This window comes from Colossoma macropomum, unplaced genomic scaffold (assembly GCF_904425465.1).
Source record: "Colossoma macropomum unplaced genomic scaffold, Colossoma_macropomum, whole genome shotgun sequence".
Classification (NCBI taxonomy): Eukaryota; Metazoa; Chordata; class Actinopteri; order Characiformes; family Serrasalmidae; genus Colossoma; species Colossoma macropomum.
Window position 1 is genome coordinate 9,921,230 of NW_023494804.1, and position 18,475 is coordinate 9,939,704.

An 18,475-nucleotide genomic window follows, 5' to 3' on the forward strand; every position below is an offset into this window, starting at 1 on the left:
GGGGCGGGGCTTGTCCGAAAACGTGTGGGGGGGAAAAATAATAACGCGGTGAGCGGAGCTGCCAATCAGAGAAGGAACATTTTTTCTGAATGCTGCAAAACCTGTAATGAATACTGAAGAAGATTTCCTACTGAAGCCACTGGAAAAAATATATATATCCGTTTAATAAGTCATAATAATGAATTTCCTACGACTTACTATCTCATTATAGTGAGATAATGTCTCATTACAATAAGACACTAAGTAATTATTATGAGATACTAAGTTGTTATTATGAGATAGCAAGTCATAATGAGATGCTAAGGCATAATTATGGAAAACGTTCTATTTATTCTGACTCAGTGAATGGCTATACATTTTTCTCCAGTGGCAGAAATGGGCTTCCACAGATTTCATCTGATTTTGATTTTTTTTATTTTTCTACATTTAAACACAGCAGCTGCCCTTTACATTGTGCGAACATTTCATGATAAATGGACTGATAGAAATAAGCTTGAATAGAATTTCTTTACACTGACTTGTATTAAATTTAAGAATGTTTTGTGCCTTCTCCTGTATATTTATTTATTTATTCATTCATTTGTTCTTTTATTTATTTTCAAGATATATAAATATTCTGCCTCTGTTGATGACCACTAACCTAAAGAAATCTCAGCATCTTTGATAGTGTGGCAAATCTGCACCATCATATTGAGGACATGCTTTTTTAAATGAGTGATTGCAGTGAGAGTCAGACACGTTAGAACTCATACATTAAATCTAATGATTGTATTTAGGTTGATGTATAGAATTTAAGCCAATAATATTTCAGCTATGATATGAGGGACTGCACGCCCAATAATTGTTTCAATATTGTTGTTGACACCAGGGCGGTCTTTGCACTAGGCAAAGGCAGGCAGCCGCCTAGGGCCCCCCTATTAGCCAAGGGCCCAATGAAAATATAATTGAGATATAATGTATGTGCTGATCTTAGGTAACCTAAAAAACAGCTGTTATTTGCAACTTCAGCAATTATTTTTAGTAACTGCAATGCAGCCAGACCCCCACAGTCAGACAATTACATGTTGTTACGCAAAGACACAACCATGTATAGACAGACTGGTATTAACAAGGCAATTAAGAGATAATTTACATTACATTTTCATTTGAATTTTGCTACCGATATGATTTCATAACAGTACATAATACTAGTATTAATGTTAGTATAAAAAGCTCCAGTGTTGGGATAATTACTCAAAAAAGTAATCCAAGTTACTAATTACTTCTCTCAAAATGTAATGAGATTATGTCACCTACTACTTCCTGGAAAAAGTAATCTCATTACTTATGACTTTACTTCTTACTCTGTACCAAATTATTTCACTATATTTAGGGGTCCAAGCACTGTAGTAGCATGAACCCCTATTGCTTTTGCTAGGATTTTTCTTCTTGTTGTTATTATATTTTTTTCTTCCCTTAAACTGATTGGGGAACAGACACTGTTCATCATCCAAACACCAAACTTAGAGAGTAGGTGTAGTACCAACTACTCACGCAAGTCAAATGACCCCAACTGGCCTGATGGTGGCCTGATGTCTTGGCATGGTTCTTTTTTCAAAGAGTCTAAAGAATCCTAGGAAACCATTCAGGAAGGAATAAAAGAACTTAGAGTTGAAATAGTTGCAGCCAGAACCCAAAAAAACATCAGAGACAGTTTTTGACCAACAGTCCGTTTCACACACATAGCACTGTCTAAACCACAGAACTCACAATGGACAAGAGCAGACACAGCACTGGTACACAGCCTCAACTTACACAAACAACTCAACATCACACCTGTCTGACACTTTTCTAGCTCCTATACAGATCAAATAAATCAGCTAACTGGCTGGAGGTTTATCATGATAAAATAATAGCGTGATGAACAATATGCTGAGCATATTGTGGATATTGTCTGTACCTAAAGAGCACTGACCAACTGCATGCTTTATTAAAAGTACATACATAATTAGTCCTGTTTAATTGGTTTTAGTGCAGTTCAGAATGTGAAACATTGAATAAAAGTCATTGTGCCCAGTGTTTTGATGTTGCTACTGTTGCTACGTCTGACAAATGTGGCATATTAATTATGAAAACCTCAAATTTAATGATTTACAGTGAGTTGAAACAAGTGTTCAGACACTTCACAAATACATATATATATATATATATATATACATATATATATATATATATATTTTCATTTGAATCACAACAATAAATAGAGAGAACCAAACAAAACAAAGAACACTAATACATTTCTATTTCTGACAAGTTTGGACTTCACCAGCTCACTGTCAAGCAGACAAAATTAAACACCACTGTTACATTTCCCTGGAGAGGTCATCCAACAAAAATGACTCCAGCATAGAATATTCTAGGAGATCACAAAGAACCTCAAGGTAACATCTAAGGATCTGCAAGTCTCTCTTTACAGTGGCCAATGTCAGTGTTCATGAGTCCACATTCAGGCAAACGCTGAACAAGAATAGTATGTATGGAATTACAGCATGGAGAAAGCCTCTTCTCTCCTGGAAGAACATTTCTGACTGTTTAAAGTTTCATAAAGGCCACCCGGATGAGCCAGAAGGCTACTGAAATAATATTACTTAGACAGATAAGGCAAAAATGGATCTTTATGACTTAAATGAGAAATGTTATGTTTGGCAAAACCAAGCACTGCATTCCAGCATAAAAACCTCATCCCAACTGTGAAACATGGTGGTGGTAATATCACAGTTTGGGGCTGTTTTGCTGCTATTGGACCACTACAGCTTGCCAACATTTGATGGTGCTATGAATTCTGGATTGTATCAAGAAATTCCACATGAATATACATGTATATGTATATATATATATATATAAAGGGCGGCACGGTGGCATATATACGTGATTTGGCAACATATGCTGCCATCCAGATGACGTCTTTTTCAGGGAAGGACTTGATTATTTCAGCAAGACAATGTCAAACCACATTCTGCATGTATTACAACAGCATGGCTTTGTATTAAAATTATCTGGGTGTTAAACTGACCTGCCTGCAGTCCAGACCTGCCACCTACTGATAACATTTGGCACATTATGAAATTAAAAATACGACAAAGGCGACCCTGAACTGTTGAGCAGCTGAAATCCTATGTTAAGCAAAAATGGGAAAACATTTCATTTTCAGAACTACAGCAGTGTCTCCTCAGTTCCCAGACACTTATAGAGTGTTGTTAAGAGCAGAGGCGAAACACAGTGGTAAACATGCCCCCATCCCAACTTTTTTGGAACGTGTTGTTGGTATCAAATTCAAAATGAGCATATATTAAAAAATAAATAAATAAATTAAAAAACAATAAGATTTCTCAGTTTTAAAATATGATTTGTTGTCTTTGTACTATTTTCAATGAAATATAGGGTTTAAATGATTTGCACATCATTGAATTTTGTTTTTAATCACATTTTACACAGCATCCCAACTTTTTTGGAAATGGGGTTTTGTATATATATATATATATATATATATATACACATCCCATACAAAACTCCATAAAAGGAAGCAAACAGATGCATGTCTAAAATGTGCACATGAGCATTACAAGTTAGAACCCATTTGGAATAATGTACTCTGGTTACACGACGCAAAAATAGAATTATTTGGCAATAATTCAGCTCATCATGTTCGGAGAAAGAAAGGTTGAACATATGATCACCATAGAACACCATTCCAACAATGAAGCATGAAGGTGGGAGCTTCATGATGTAGGGTTGCTTCTTTGCAAACGGTACAGGTCACTGAAGGAAACATGAATGTCATTGAAGGAAACATGAATGTAACACTGGGGTGTTACAGGTCACTGAAGGAAACATGAATGGAGCGATATACCAGGAGACATTAGAGGAAGATTGAATCTCATCAGTCAAGAAAGGTGAGAAAATAAACATTTCAAGACGACATCCTCAAACATACAGCCAAAATAACTCAAGACTGGTTTGTAAAAACGAAGGTGAATGTGCTTGTGTGGCTCCCACTGAAAAATTATGGAGGTTCTATAAACCTCATAACCTTGGAGAACTGAAGACATTTTGTCAAGAGGAATGGGCCAAAACTGAACCTGCAGAAGCTGCAAAAAGCTAATTATCTCTTACTGTACACTGTGAAACATCAGAATTATGCTACCTTTTATTTTTTTACTTATTTGTTAAAATTACTAATACAAATCCAGTAACATTTACTATTTGTTGTGTAATCTTTAGTTCCTTTAATGAAATAATATCAGTTCATTTGGAAAAGTCTTACAGACTGAAGAGCGTTTTGCCCAAAATGTTTCCCAGCATTCTTAGCGGTTTTGTTGGTTTCTGATAATTAACTCTTATTATTCTACTTTATAAATAAAATTCTCTTTGCAAAAAGATAATTTTTTTTGTGTCAGAGCAAACTCTCAAGCTAAATGTGAAGCTTGGATGCATTTTAGATGTTGCTGTTGTTCTCACCATGATGGTGTTTTGTGTTTTAATTGATGCCGATACATTACATAAGGAAGAGTGTTTGGTTCAAGTTAACCTGAATAATTTTAGAGTGAGCAAAACTTGAAAAATTAGAGAGTTCCATCAGTTCAGTAGATATCATTTATAATTATTGGACTGTTTGAATTAACCTTAACTTGCTGCATAAGTGTGGATATTTCTATGCTCATTGTCCATTTTATCAGCTCCACTTACTATATAGGTGCACTTTGTAGTTCTACAGTTACAGACTGTAGTCCATCTGTTTCTCTGCATACTTTGTTAGCCCCCTTTTACCCTGTTCTTCAAAGGTCAGGACCACCACAGAGCAGGTATTATTCACGTGGTGAATCATTCTCAGCACCGCAGTGACACTGCTGGACTGAGAATAATCCACCAGCCAAAAATATCCAGTCAACAGCATCATGTGGCCACTGATGAAGGACTAGAGGATGACCAAGACAAACTGTAAAACAAATGAGTTAATGTCTCTGACTTTACATCTACAAGGTGGAGTGACAAGGTAGGAGTGTCTAATAGAGTGGACAGTGAGTGGACACAGTGTTTAAAAACTGTGACTGATCCACTTGTACCTGTGCAACACACACTAACACGCCACCACCATGTCAGTGTCACTGTTGAGAATGATCCACCACCCAAATAGTACATGTTCTGTGGTGGTCCTGTGGGGGTCCTGACCAATGAAGAAGAGGGTGAAAGGGGGCTAACAAAGTATGCAGAGAAACAGATGGACTACAGTCTGTAATTATTGTAGAACTGCACCTATATGGTAAGTAGAGCAGATAAAATGGACAATGAGAATATATATATACATATATATATATATATATATATATATGTTTGTATAACTATTTGCTAAAGTTGAAATTGAAGTTAAGTAAACAAGAGAAAAAGTGTAAATTGGTACTCAGATTGTTGTGCAAGCTCAAAATAGGCCTCCAGACTGGGCTAATAACTGAATCCCATCCCAGGACAGTAAAGGGTTAAAGCGGTGTACTTTTGGAGGTGGTCGCTGTCCGTGGTGCTGGAGAAGCTTCCAGTACTGAAGCTCACGCCTGCAATACCATATAGCGTCAAAACGTGCGTCACGTGCGCTCGTAAAGCCACACACGACACCTGCGCGTTGAGTCCGGATCAGCCGCCTCGGCCGTTCGCTTCACGGGAAAATATAAAAGGAGGGGGGCGGGGCCTAAACGTGCGCAGCGTGCTCTGGGTTAGGATTGGACTCCGTGTAGCCAATGGAACCGGGCTGTGAGTGTGGACGAGAGTGGCGTGCGGAGCTCGCATAAACACGACTCAGCTGCAGAAATTAGCGCGATCGGAAGATTGAGGTGTTGCACAGCCTCGGCCTTTGAGGGGCTCTTTGGTAGGTGAAGCTTCGTGGGGGTGATCCTTCGTGTTTTACCGTCGTCCCCTGCGCTCGTTGTTTTGGCCCCACCCTGGGAAATGCGCAGCACTGACTCACGGTGACAGTTTCAAGGCTCCTGCCCGTGTGTGTGTGACCGATCCTGCGTCCATTTCCAGCACGGAGCTGAGGTGGCGAGAACATCCAGCGTCGCATTCAGCCCGAAGGCGATCAGGGGTCGACAAAATGGGAGGTAAGGACTGAGGGGGTGGCATCTCCAGCGTCATTAATGGAAGGAAAGGGGGGGATAGAAAGGCCTTAATGATGAGAATGTGGTTCTGTTTACCCTGTAGAGGCAGAGACCAGACAGAGATTGCTGCGCAGCGTGAAGAAGGAGGTGGGTAATGCTGCGTGGATGCAAGGAGCTCACAGTTATTACAGTTCTGGCAAGCTACCTGGGTTCATTTGCATCCTAACATCAGATGGAGGGAAAAAGAGGCAGCCCTGAGTAGATGATCGCTTTCTCATTTTCAGTGGAAATACTGCTGATGCCATGCTATGTTGTCTTTATTCCCATGCCTATGTATTGGCTTGACCGCCTATATATACATATACATATATATATATGAATAAGGTCGTTTTTATGTCCCCTGAATGTCCCCAAATGGACCCTCTGCTAATGGCAGCCTGTGTATACTATTAGAACATCCTTCAACAGTCCACTGGAAGTGAATGGCTTCATATTTAGTTAAATCACATGCACTTTCACTGTGAGAGAGAATCATTCACAGCAAGGCAACAGCTCAACGTGGGTGGGCCTAACACTTAAAACAGAGAAGGCGAAATGTTTCCTGTACAGCGTGATGGCATGACACTTAGCAAGAAAAGCCACAGCTGTGGCCCGTAGCCTCAGAGCGATCCCACTTAGAATGTGTGGCTAAAAAAAGGGTATGGAGTAAAAGAATACTATGAGAGTAACACTGTAGACACATACAGTCATGCATGACATAGTGAAGGTAATGATAGACACTGACTTCTGAACAATCAGTCTTTTTAGGATGACTTTTAAAAGGCCCATACAATTGAAATTTTTTTCTCATTTTTTATAATAAAAGAGTTGCCTGAGCCAATCACATTTTGTGATGATTGACAAGTAAGCTGATGACGGTGCTTCAAAGGCAATAAGCCATTTTTGGAAAGAGAACCGACAGGGAACTCGAGAGGACTAAATGAATTTAAAACATTTGAGCTGCTTGCTAGAAACATATTAGCTACACTTTGTAAGTTTTGGGGATTTGGAGACCTCTCTGGTGGAAGTGTATAATTGCACTCAGTGTGTGGAAGAACATTTTGTAACATGGGTTGTGCTTCGGACCCCTTCCCCAGGCGGATGAATCTGATGATTGCGAGCGCATTGAAAGAACATTCAAAGAGAACTCAGTCAAAACCTTTTGAACAAGGATTTAAGTGAATTATCTACTGATGTCATCATATCTTTATCAGTATAATGTTGATTTTGCATTTGAGACCTAAACATCAAGCCAGACCTTCCTTTTGAGTCTGTGCGTGTGACTTTTAATATGTAAAGACAAATGATGTCCAAAAAACTAAAAAATTATTATTTCAGGGGTTACGGAGTGACTCAGAGCAGTGCAGGCACACCATGTTTTAGAATTTTCATATTCTCCTAAATCAGAAATGCTACTTCTTTCAGTTTTAACAAAAAAACTTACATAGTGTAGCATTAAACATGTACGTATGATGTTTTGCTCCCCTTTACTGTGAAAACAATAGCTTTTTTACAGCGCATTAAAAAGCCATTAGGCTACAGTAGAGCAAATTTCCCCCTGCTTGTGCTGGGGGTTTCCCCGGAATATAACTGTCTGATATAGCTGATTTCTGTCCCATCTCGTATTTTTAGTATGTAAAATGTGGGAATACCCAGAGGTATTCGGGGGGTCCCATGTTAGATGTCGCTTTGGAACTCACATACTTATGCATGTTTAGCAGTCTGACATTTCTCCAGCAGGGGGAGCTGGAGAAATTAGTTTGCAAGTCACCATGAACCCACATCAGCAGGAGCTCATGAATGCACATGTTAACAGTAACAGATTTTAGAATGAGAGGTGAAATAGTTTTCAAAAAATATTTGATACTCAGTGTTGTATTAATTAATCTGCAACTGTCATTAAATAAAACAAAATAGACAAACAAAATAGTAGGTCCAAGCTGCAGCCGACTGTGTATGTATGTCAGCAGGGGAGGAGTGGAGCATTGATATTATTAATAATCACAAGTCCTTAACAAACAAATGTTGTGCTAATTATTTTTATACATTGAGTAGACTAGTGTGGAGCCCCGAAGATTTTGATTTTGAGACATTCAGGGGGTCAAGAGGTTGATTAGGGAGTCCTGGATGCTCCAGGAGCCCCATGTATTTTGCACTTTGCATATATCAATCTTAAAGGCTCAAACTTTTTAATTCTAAGAGATAAAGAAAGGTTGGAAAATGGTCATGTAGAAATTAAACGTGACTAATTTGGTAGACAAACACACAAATGTTATGTCAGACCACAACACCCACCAGATCATGAATACAACAGTACTCGAACTACATACACACTGTACTTTAGCCTTATTCTGAACTCTGTCCATGTTACTGCTGGCTGACTTCATATATACTTGGACTGAACACTAGAAAAAACATGCATTGTTTACTCAATGCATAAGTATAATTTACACACTGGACTTGTCTCTGAGAATGCTGCACATATTGTGCACATAGGTGCACACACCATCCATGTGCTAGTACACTTCTGTGTCTCTTATTCTGTATTTTTTGTCTATTCATTGTTTTTTGTATTTATTTTGTGTATTGTCATCCAAATAGTACGTGTGCTCGTCCTTGTCTTAATGTTTATGCACCAGAGTAGTAGCCCAAACGCTCAATTTAATATACTTAAATATTTATAATGACATTAAAGTTAAATGAAATTCAATTTGATTGAATTGGAGCTCATGGACAAAAAATAGGATATGGGCCCCTGAAGACACTTAGAAGACTGAGTCACACTTAAGACATCCACCGATGAGTTGAAACATTATGACCACTTGCTTAAAGTGCCGTTGCATGCTGCCAAAACACCTTTGATCCACCAAGGCAATGACTCCAGAAGACGTCTGAAGATGTCCTGGTATCTGGCACCAAGACATTGGCAGCAGATCTTTTAAGTCACGTAAATTGCGAGGTAGAGCTGCCGTGGATCAGACAGCATATCCCACAGATGCTCGATTGGATTGAGAATCTGTGGAATTCGGAGACCTTGAACTCTTTGTCATTCCCACCATTCCCAAACAATGTGTGCATTGTGGTTATCTTGCTGGAAGAGGCCACTGCCATCGAGGAATACTATTTCCATATAGGCGTGTACTTGGTCTGCAGTGATGTTTAGGTAGGTGGCATGTGTCAAATTGATGTCCACATGAATGCCCGGAGCCAGGGTTTCCCAGCAGAGTATTGCCCTGTTGCTGGTTGGTGGTTTGTCCCTCCTTGGACCACAGTCATTTCACCACTGCTGACCCGGAGAACCCCACAGTCCTTGTCGTTTCAGAGATGCTCCAGCCCAGTCATCTTTTGAGGAAAAGATCAAAACTTTTGAGAAAGTCAGTCAGGTCTTACTCCAGCCCATTTCTCCCACATCCAACACCTCGACTATGATAACCGACTGTTTGCTTACCCTCTGATATATCCCAGACTTTCTCACATGCTGTAGTTATGAGATAATCAACACTATTCACCTTATCTGTGATAACATTACTGTCATAATGTTTTGGCTCACTAGTGTGTATAACATGTTAATGATATAACATGTTCTATAATGCTAAGCAGTGTTTATATTCAAATTCCTATTTGTATGCGCATATGCAGTGTTATTAAATGGGAGCTGGTTAAAAGGGAGTGTTAGACATTTTATGACATTATAGAACCCCCTTTTCCTTCTTGTAGAGGATGTTCTCTAGCTGTGGCAGTCACACCTGCCAATCAAAGTCACACTTAAAATGCATTCATTATCATACTGATTAATTCATCATCACTTTCCGAAGTATGAGTCTGAAAATGGAACATTGCCTCTGTAGTGGTTCGGGAGACTAAATGCTGTGAGACTAACTGCTAGTGCCTTGGAGGTTTGAGATTTCAACCTCAGCCTCTGCCAGGTCTTCATCACGTATGACTCACTGCCAGTGAGGATCTCAACATGTTTAACGCATAGTGAAAATGATGATACATACACACACCTTCCTCACAGTCTCTATTCCACCTTCATGCCTCTTTTTCACATCTGCGAGTAGAGACATGTAATTACGCTTTCTCCACTCATCTTCACTTGTTCTTTAAAGGTACACTCCAGCATTTCTCAATCTGCTCTCTGTTTGTCGCATCTGTAGCACATGATGAACACAGAACACTGATTCACTTGAAACATACTTGCGGTACTGGGCAAAAGCAGAAATGCATATATATATGTATATGTATATATATATATGTATATATATATGACTTGTACCTATATACAATAAATATTATACAATATTAAAATATTAGTTTACATTTTACAGTTTAGTTTTTCTAAGAAATCTGCAGGGATATTTCTCCACACCTCCAAAGTTCAGTCTTAGAAGTTGGTTGCATTTTCTGCTTGATCCCAAACACATTCAGTGATGTTGAGGGCTGGACTCTGGGGTGGTCAGTCCATAGTTCTGAGAACACCAGTACCTTCTTTGTTTGATTTGCAGATGTTCTTCTTTTTTGTCTATTTTTCTTTTCTGAGTTGACAACTACACATCCTTTAAGACTCTCAAAGATGAAAGCTTTAAGTACTGTTTTCTGATGGGGACAGTTGTGGTGGTCTAGCAGTTCTTCCAGGTGGCTGTTAGGAGTAATTTTCTCTGTATATTTTAATGATTTTTTTTAACTCTGGTTATGGAAACTCCTATTTTTCATTTTTTTTCTTTGACTTTCCCCTTCCTTGTTGCAGATTGGATTATTTTATACCTTTTCTCATCAGAAATATCTGGTTTAGCCTATTCAGATGCGTGTAAGAAAGACATTTCATGAATATTAGTGTCTCTTTAAAGAGAACATAATTGGGGAACATCTTTTGTGTTACTTACTGTTGAAGGCTTTTGTGTAATTTTCCATTCAAGTTTTTTTTTTGTATTTGTATAAATGCAAGTAGTGATTTTACATATGTCAGTGTTTTGGCTTAACCATTTCCAGACCTCATCTTATGAAAGCCCTGTATTGTAGTTATCACCCAGCACCTGGTTTGGCTGATCAATACTCGCAATTTCACAAATTCAAGCAATAGCTCAAGGCATCCAGGAGAAATCTGAAACTTTGTTCTTCAAATTAGAACTTACTAACTAGAAGTTACTTCAGCATCTGCCATGAGTGTGTTTTGAGCCAACAGCTTCTATGTTTTTTTAAGTTAAATACATTTAAATTATAGTCAGTGGTAATGTGTAACTGAGTAAAATAAGTATTCCTGTAACCATATATAAAAAAAACTTTTGGTTCGTGAAACATTTGAAAGATTTCGCTCCCCTTGTGACTGTTTAGGTGAAACAGATTATGGAGGAGGCTGTAACGCGGAAATTTGTGCACGAAGACAGCAGCCACATCATTTCTTTCTGTGGTAAGCTCATCACCTCTTGACTTCTCTCGCTATTTTTAATAGAGCTCTTGTGTATGAGACATAGTATGTTGTACAGGACATGACTCATTTACGTTAACATTTGCTGATGGATATTTTTACCCTGTAATAATCACTTTGAGTGCATTGAGACTCTTTTTTTTATTTGGTTTATCACCATCTATCAAAAAAGAAAAGTGGTATAATAACTGCCGTGTGGTGGGAAGTTGTTAGCAGAAATGAAAAGGCCTCAAGCTCATATGCTGGCAGACGTGAAATGGATTCTAAGCCGGTATGGTTGGTGGGTGGTGAAGGCATGCCTTCGACGCTGTGAATGGTGGTTAATGACCATTGACATTCACTGCTTTGACCGAAGGCAGAGATCATATCCGTGTGTGTCAACAATTTGAAATGTCAAGCTCTGCCACCTCCACCTACCAATCTGCTCATGACAGGATCAGAGAAAGAGAGAGAGAAGAGACAGTCCATACTGTGTAGTTCAGTATCAAACACCATGCTGATTAGGGTTTGTGTACGTTTTGCTTACAGTGTCAATGTATGCATGTAAACATACAGTAGAAGTGGAGAACCGTGACTATTAGAGCCAGGCTTTCAGTTTGGGCCTTCAGTGTCAAAACCAAAACCTTCAAGGCCAAAAAAAACCACCTTTGCAATGATGCAAATTTTTGCTAGCACCTCTATTGGATTTGTAATTGAATGTGAGCATTAAGAGGGTCATCCTTATGTCGCCTGGGCCCTTTATTTTCTCACTAAAATATTCTGGAAGCAGTCCTGGTTCGTTGGAAGTGGTCTTTGGAAGCGGCCCCAGGCCCTGTGTTCCCTCTTTTGGAAACAGTAGTGGAAGTAGTAATTGAAAACAGCTCTATATTCCCAGGGTCCTATGTTCCCTCATTGAAATTCTTAGCATTTTCTATGTTTCCATGGCCCCATGTTTCAGCACCAAGTTACCTCAATGATAAAAATAGGAGTAATGTCCATACCTACTTATGTACAAACATACATATCCTGATGATATATGTTGAGTAAACAATCTCTGAAATTGTGCTTATAGACATGCTGCTTCCAAATACATTATTAAAAACACAATGGCCCTTATTTATCAAATTTGCATAAAAAAGAACACAGATCTGACCGCTTTAAATGACATACTACTCTACATCTGATTCATGAAACGTTTATACGAAGTGGAATCGAGTTGATTTGAGCACAAATGATGACTCAGCTTCAGTCCGTAAAATCATGCACCAGCCTACCAGCCCCTCATTTACATATCATTTACATGAAGCTCGCCTTAATTCATGCTGATGTTTTGGTAGGGAGCCAAAAAAAAGACAGCATTCAGCGGCTTACGAGCCAATGGCTATGCTTGTAGGTGGAGTTTGAGGTCGAGTGGTCAGTGCACTGCACCCCGACTTTTTAGTGTTAAAATTACAGTGACTGGAAAGAATAAAATGTGTTTTTGTTAGATGGTAGAATTATTATTGTAGTTTAATTATTGTCCTAAAATAATGTATTCAAACATTGTATTATGGCAGTGCATGAGATGTTTCTGCACTAGCTGTGTTTTGTATTGTTTATTGTATGGGCAGTGTCACTAGTATAAAACAAAATCACAGTGTAATATGTCTTTAAATGGAATATTGAATAGCTGCAGCGTTTGTTTCTACCAACGTTCATGTAAAATAAGTACATCCACTTTTGTACTGGATTAGCATGTGCATAAGTTATTAGCCTTATTGTTATTTTCTATTTAGATTTATTATTATTGGTATTATGGAAGATATTTAAAATAGTTAACCACAAATGAAGCTTTTTTATGTTGTTAAACTGTTATGCTCAAATTTACATGCACTCCTACCAGATGTGAGTTTGATTGTACAGATACGCCAAAGATAATGAATTTATGAATAGCAAAACTGTCTGTGAAATTTGCATGATAAGGCTTGACTGTACCCAAGTTTGATGAATAAGGGCCATTCTGACTGAACAGTGGCAAAAACAAGAAAGAGAAGGCGGGATTTAATGTTTGCATAGGCTTCAGCCCATACAGATTACCTACATAAAAATACAGCTTTTCACTGTTTTGGAGATAAATGGCTGTAAAAGGCTGAAATAAGGGAAATCTAGTGTAATACAGGTTTCCCATAAACTCTGGACAATAATTCTGTTGAGCTTAGATTCAGGCCTGTTACAATTATTACATAATCAATGAATCACAATTATTTAAGCTGATCGCAACACTGACTGGTGCTATAACACCCCTAAAAGACATGAGAAATTAATGTTTGTTTATTTGAGCTATTTGTCTTCTGTTGGGTGCTACTAAGTATCAACAGCTAGAAAGCAAAATAGCTAATCAGCCACTTTAGATTTGGCCACTTTAGACTTCAATATTGCATAAAATGAACACAAACCAGGCATTTAAACTGTTAATTGCACTTATTTGTGGCGAGTAATCATCAGCTGAAATGTCATAATGGTGACAGACCTACTCGGATTTGTTTTTCACTCTGTGTTTTCTTTTTAAAGAGTTATGGGCCTAAATAGTAAGCTGACCAGACAGCAGGTGGTAGAATCTGAGCAGGTGTACTGATTGATTTGAAATTCTTTTGTGAAGCACATGCTGTACGTGGACAAAACAAATATTGTCTCATGAGAAACAAGCCGTCAGAGCATCACTTGCCAGAATTTCAAAAGTGTTGTGCTTTAATAATCAGATCTGCCGTTTGATCTGATTGTAGTCAAAACTTTAAAGAGCTCACCTTGCAGATGACACTACATTATCATAGTCTTTTGTTCTGTCAGTTCATCACAGAACACAGCCTGACTCGACTTTGCTCTCTTTGATTGTGCTTGTATATGTATTAAACTGTGTGAGAGGCTGTATAGTTGCTTAACTTTAACTGGCAAACAAAGTAAAAACACATGTCTGATTCAACATGATGTAATTAGTATGATTACCAGATGAATATAAATCAGAAAAGACAATCAGAACTGGACAAATTGCTGTTGTTCATAATGGCAGAAATGCTTTATAAGGTATCAGTGAATTTATGCTGTAGTTTACTGTACCATATTAACAGTATATAACAGTAAAATAGCAGCTGTATTCTGTGACTTGACCAGGAACACAACATTACTGTGATGTAGCTGCGTTCTCCTCTACGCTTACAGTACTAAGCTGTAATTCAAATACTATATTTCTACATAACATCTGTAAAAGTAATGCAACTCAGTGCCAAACATTTTCTTTTAATTTTACCAGATCTATAAATATGTTAATTGAAAACAATATCAATAAACATATTTATTTACCATGTTTTGAACTATATATGCACAGAATATCTTAACACCGGTGGGTCCAAAGTGCTGCTACATACTTCTATAACTATAAGAATAACCCAGTTTTCAGTGTAGTCCATTTAGTTACTGAATAATAAGCCTTAGTATGTAATAAGTTGAATATGCATTTTACAGACATGTTAATTCATAATTTTAACTTATTTTTGCACAAACAGGGCCAAAAACTAATATCTTATAAAAAATACAGTAAATACAGCACAGTAAAGTAAAACTTTAAAAATCTTTTATTTAACATGATTTTATATAAATATTTACGCCTTTTTAACTGTGATATCCCTGTACAGCTCAACATCAAACTCACAGTAATTTATTGTGTTTGTAACTTTACTGTCCTAACTTTCTGCTTAGCAAGCTAAAGGCCACACAGCTAATTAGCACACTAGCCTAACCTAGCAAAGGGCAAGTGAGATCCTACTGAAAAAGTACTCCTTGTTGTACTCTGAATGACCTTTGGTGACCCCCTAAAATAAACTTGACCCTTGTATAGGTTCCTTTAATGTAAGATATAAAGATGAGGGAACATTTGGCCCTCATAGGTACGCTACAGTGCTAAGCTAACAGATTCAGCATGTACAGCATGAAGGTTTTAAAAGACATTCTATCTGTTACATTTAAAGCTTGCAGCGGACAGTAACATATATTTTACCTTTTATTAGTTTCACAGTGACTCTTTAAGTAAAGAGTCCTGGCATAGAGCTGCTGCCTGTGTTCTCTATTGATTACCCATTAAAACTCATAGATTAGGCCACAGCTGGCTTTCACACCCTGCTGAAAAACCAGCACAGACCAGCAAGCCTTTTATGCTGGTCTAAGCTGGTCTATGCTTGTTTATGCTGGTCTAGTGCTGGTCTGGTTCTGGATTAGCTGGTCACTCCAGCATCAAAACACAACATATCGCTGATTTTCAGTTTTTGACATAATTTGAGAATGCCTGCTGGCCTTTACATTGTGTGTGAATTTCATGAAGGATGGACCAAAAGAAATGACCCCAAATTACTTGGAAAAAATTCTGCTTCTATTGACCTACATTAAAAGTAAAGTATGTCTTTTCCATCTCCTGTAAAGTTACCATTTGGGAGATACGAGGTTTTGTTCCAACAGCAGCGATAGGCTGGTTTTGGTGGTGATCAGCATGTCAAGGTCCATTGCTGCTGACCAGCGTACCAGCATCCAGAATACAATATATACTGGTTTTGCTGGTGAACAGCAATGCTGGTCTGTGCTGGTTTTTCTAGCAGGGCAGTTAGTGACGTATCTAGGACTTCCAGAAGATTTAATGATGGAATAATAACATTACTACAGTATTTACAGAGTTTAAATACAACAAGCAAGATGACTGTATAAAATAAAAATGAACTAAACATTACACGTGTATTTTTTGGTTCCCAGAAATCAGTAGACCTTCTCTGAAGGCCTAGCACGCCTTGACAGTTCTCTTCTGCTCTAGAACCTGTACCATACTTTTAAAGAGTTCTTTGCAGCAATGCCATAGCTGCACCACTTTACCACAATGTAGTGGTTCTCTGGCCCTGGAGAGCCCCTGTCCCACTCATCTTGTTGTTTTCCCTGCTCTAACAAACCCACTTAAACTCAGCAAGGACTTGCTAATTAGCTAGTGCGTTGAATCAGGTGTGTTGGAACAAGACAACACTAAAATGTGCAGAGCAGGGTTACTTCAGGACCACGGTTCAGGACCAGTGCCTTCAAGACCCTTTCCAGGCATGCTTCTTTAAAGAACCATCTTTGTAAATGAGATAAATGAGAATCTAGCAGGACCATGTTTGGTTCCATGATGTAGTGCTGGTCCTGGAGGCCCCATGTGTTCTGCACATTGTGGTATTTTCCATGCTCTGCTGTGGTCGTGTCAAATGGGAGCTCCGAATTTTCCGACTCAGAATCTCCTGCTTCACACCTAAAAATATTCATGCAACTTCAGCTGTTTTAATTTTGAAAACAGAGGACGGTCGCAGTAAGCTAGCGCTTGTTTTACTGTTGTGTGTGTATAAAAAGCTCTTAAAGAAATGACTTAGGCAGTTGTTTATTTAGTGCTTCATTTATTCTAAAAGTGGATGTAAGCAGTGGAACTTCACTGTTAAAATATATCTCAGAAAAAATGACACAAAAGTGCACAGTTTGATTAAAAATACCCCTGTGTTTAGCAATGTCATCAACCAAGGGTGGTGAACTGCAGCTACAGCACAGTTTGGTGATTTTTCTCCTCAAATAAATACAGCAAAACTAAACATGGATAAACATGGCAATTAGCTGCTGAGTTGAATCAGGTATGTTTGAGTAGGAAAATCACCAAACTGTGCTGGACACTGGCCCTGCTGGACTGCAGTTTGCCACCCTGTCATTAACAAATAGCATATGATACCAGGGTTAGACCGTGACTGTTAGAACTAGAACTTCAGCTCAGGCCATAAATGTCAAAACAAATGCTGAGAAAATGAGATAAAGAAAAAGTATAAAAAAAGCATAATCTATCATAAAGCTACTTTCCGCCCATACAGGATTTTAGCGGTATGTTAGTGCTGAGCTAATGGTGATTTACATAAACATTTTTCCCTTTCTAGACTAAATTACATATTTAAAGCTTATAAAACATTCCATATCTTAATTGAAAGCTTATAACAGACATATATTTTGCATTGCATCAGTTTTACAGTGACTCTTTCAGAGTCCTACAATTGAGTGTTTTACTTTAAACAGGTGGCTGATTGGTCAGGCTTTCACTCAAACTTGTAGTCAGTGATGTATCTAAGAGTCCCAGAGAGCCTAGAGTTTTTCTCACAAAATTGGTCCCAACTGTGGAAAATCAGAACATGATTGGTTCCACTGTTATATCCACATTATGCTGGAAGTTGATCTGATGTTTTAGGTCTTCAGTTCAGCTGATCCTGATTGGATAATTTTCCATTCGGTGCTTCAAGATTTTAACCTTTTTGCTTTCAACCAAAACTTAATAGTAAAATGAAAGAATTACTACAATACTATAAAAAGGCATGATAAATATATTAAATTACAGACTTTTTTTATTCCATAGAAACCTGAAGGCCTAGAAGGCCCTGAGGGTCCCCCACTGTATGATACACAAATAGAAACTCAAACGTCTGTTTAAATATCTTAAAACACATTATTGCTTCTTGATCTAGATGTTGAAAAGGCGTCACTCCGAGTCAGTGCTGTTGAGAAACTCTGAGTTTCTGAATAGAGGAATGTTCAAATGGGTTTTTCCACTTGGATGTTGAAAAATTCCCAGTTCCCACTTGGTCATGAATGTGGCATAACACTCCAAGAAAGGACTTGTAAGTTAACTGATGTGCAGAGCAGGGTTACTTCAGGTCCAGGCTTGAGAACCGCTGCCCTAAAGAGCTCTTCAACAGATGGTTCTCTAAAGAACCATCTTTGTAAATGATATATGCAAGTATGAAGTAACTTCCAAAGCTATTCCAATGAAAGGTTTTCCTAGAACCATACACCTTAACCAAGAACCATTCAGCAACTTTTGTTTTCAAAGCAA

At 38.2% G+C, this 18,475-nt stretch overlaps 1 protein-coding gene across 1 annotated transcript in view; it reads left to right on the forward strand.

The window, feature by feature from the left end:
* The first annotated feature begins 5,779 nt into the window (after window positions 1-5,779).
* Window positions 5,780-18,475, forward strand: part of sgsm1b (small G protein signaling modulator 1b) — a 28,375-nt gene continuing 15,679 nt past the window's right edge. The window contains exons 1-3 of the mRNA XM_036595391.1: window positions 5,780-6,128; window positions 6,229-6,272; window positions 11,496-11,571. Of these exons, the coding sequence (XP_036451284.1) occupies window positions 6,122-6,128; window positions 6,229-6,272; window positions 11,496-11,571 (127 nt within the window). The 5' untranslated portion in view covers window positions 5,780-6,121. The remainder of the gene's footprint in view (window positions 6,129-6,228; window positions 6,273-11,495; window positions 11,572-18,475) is intronic.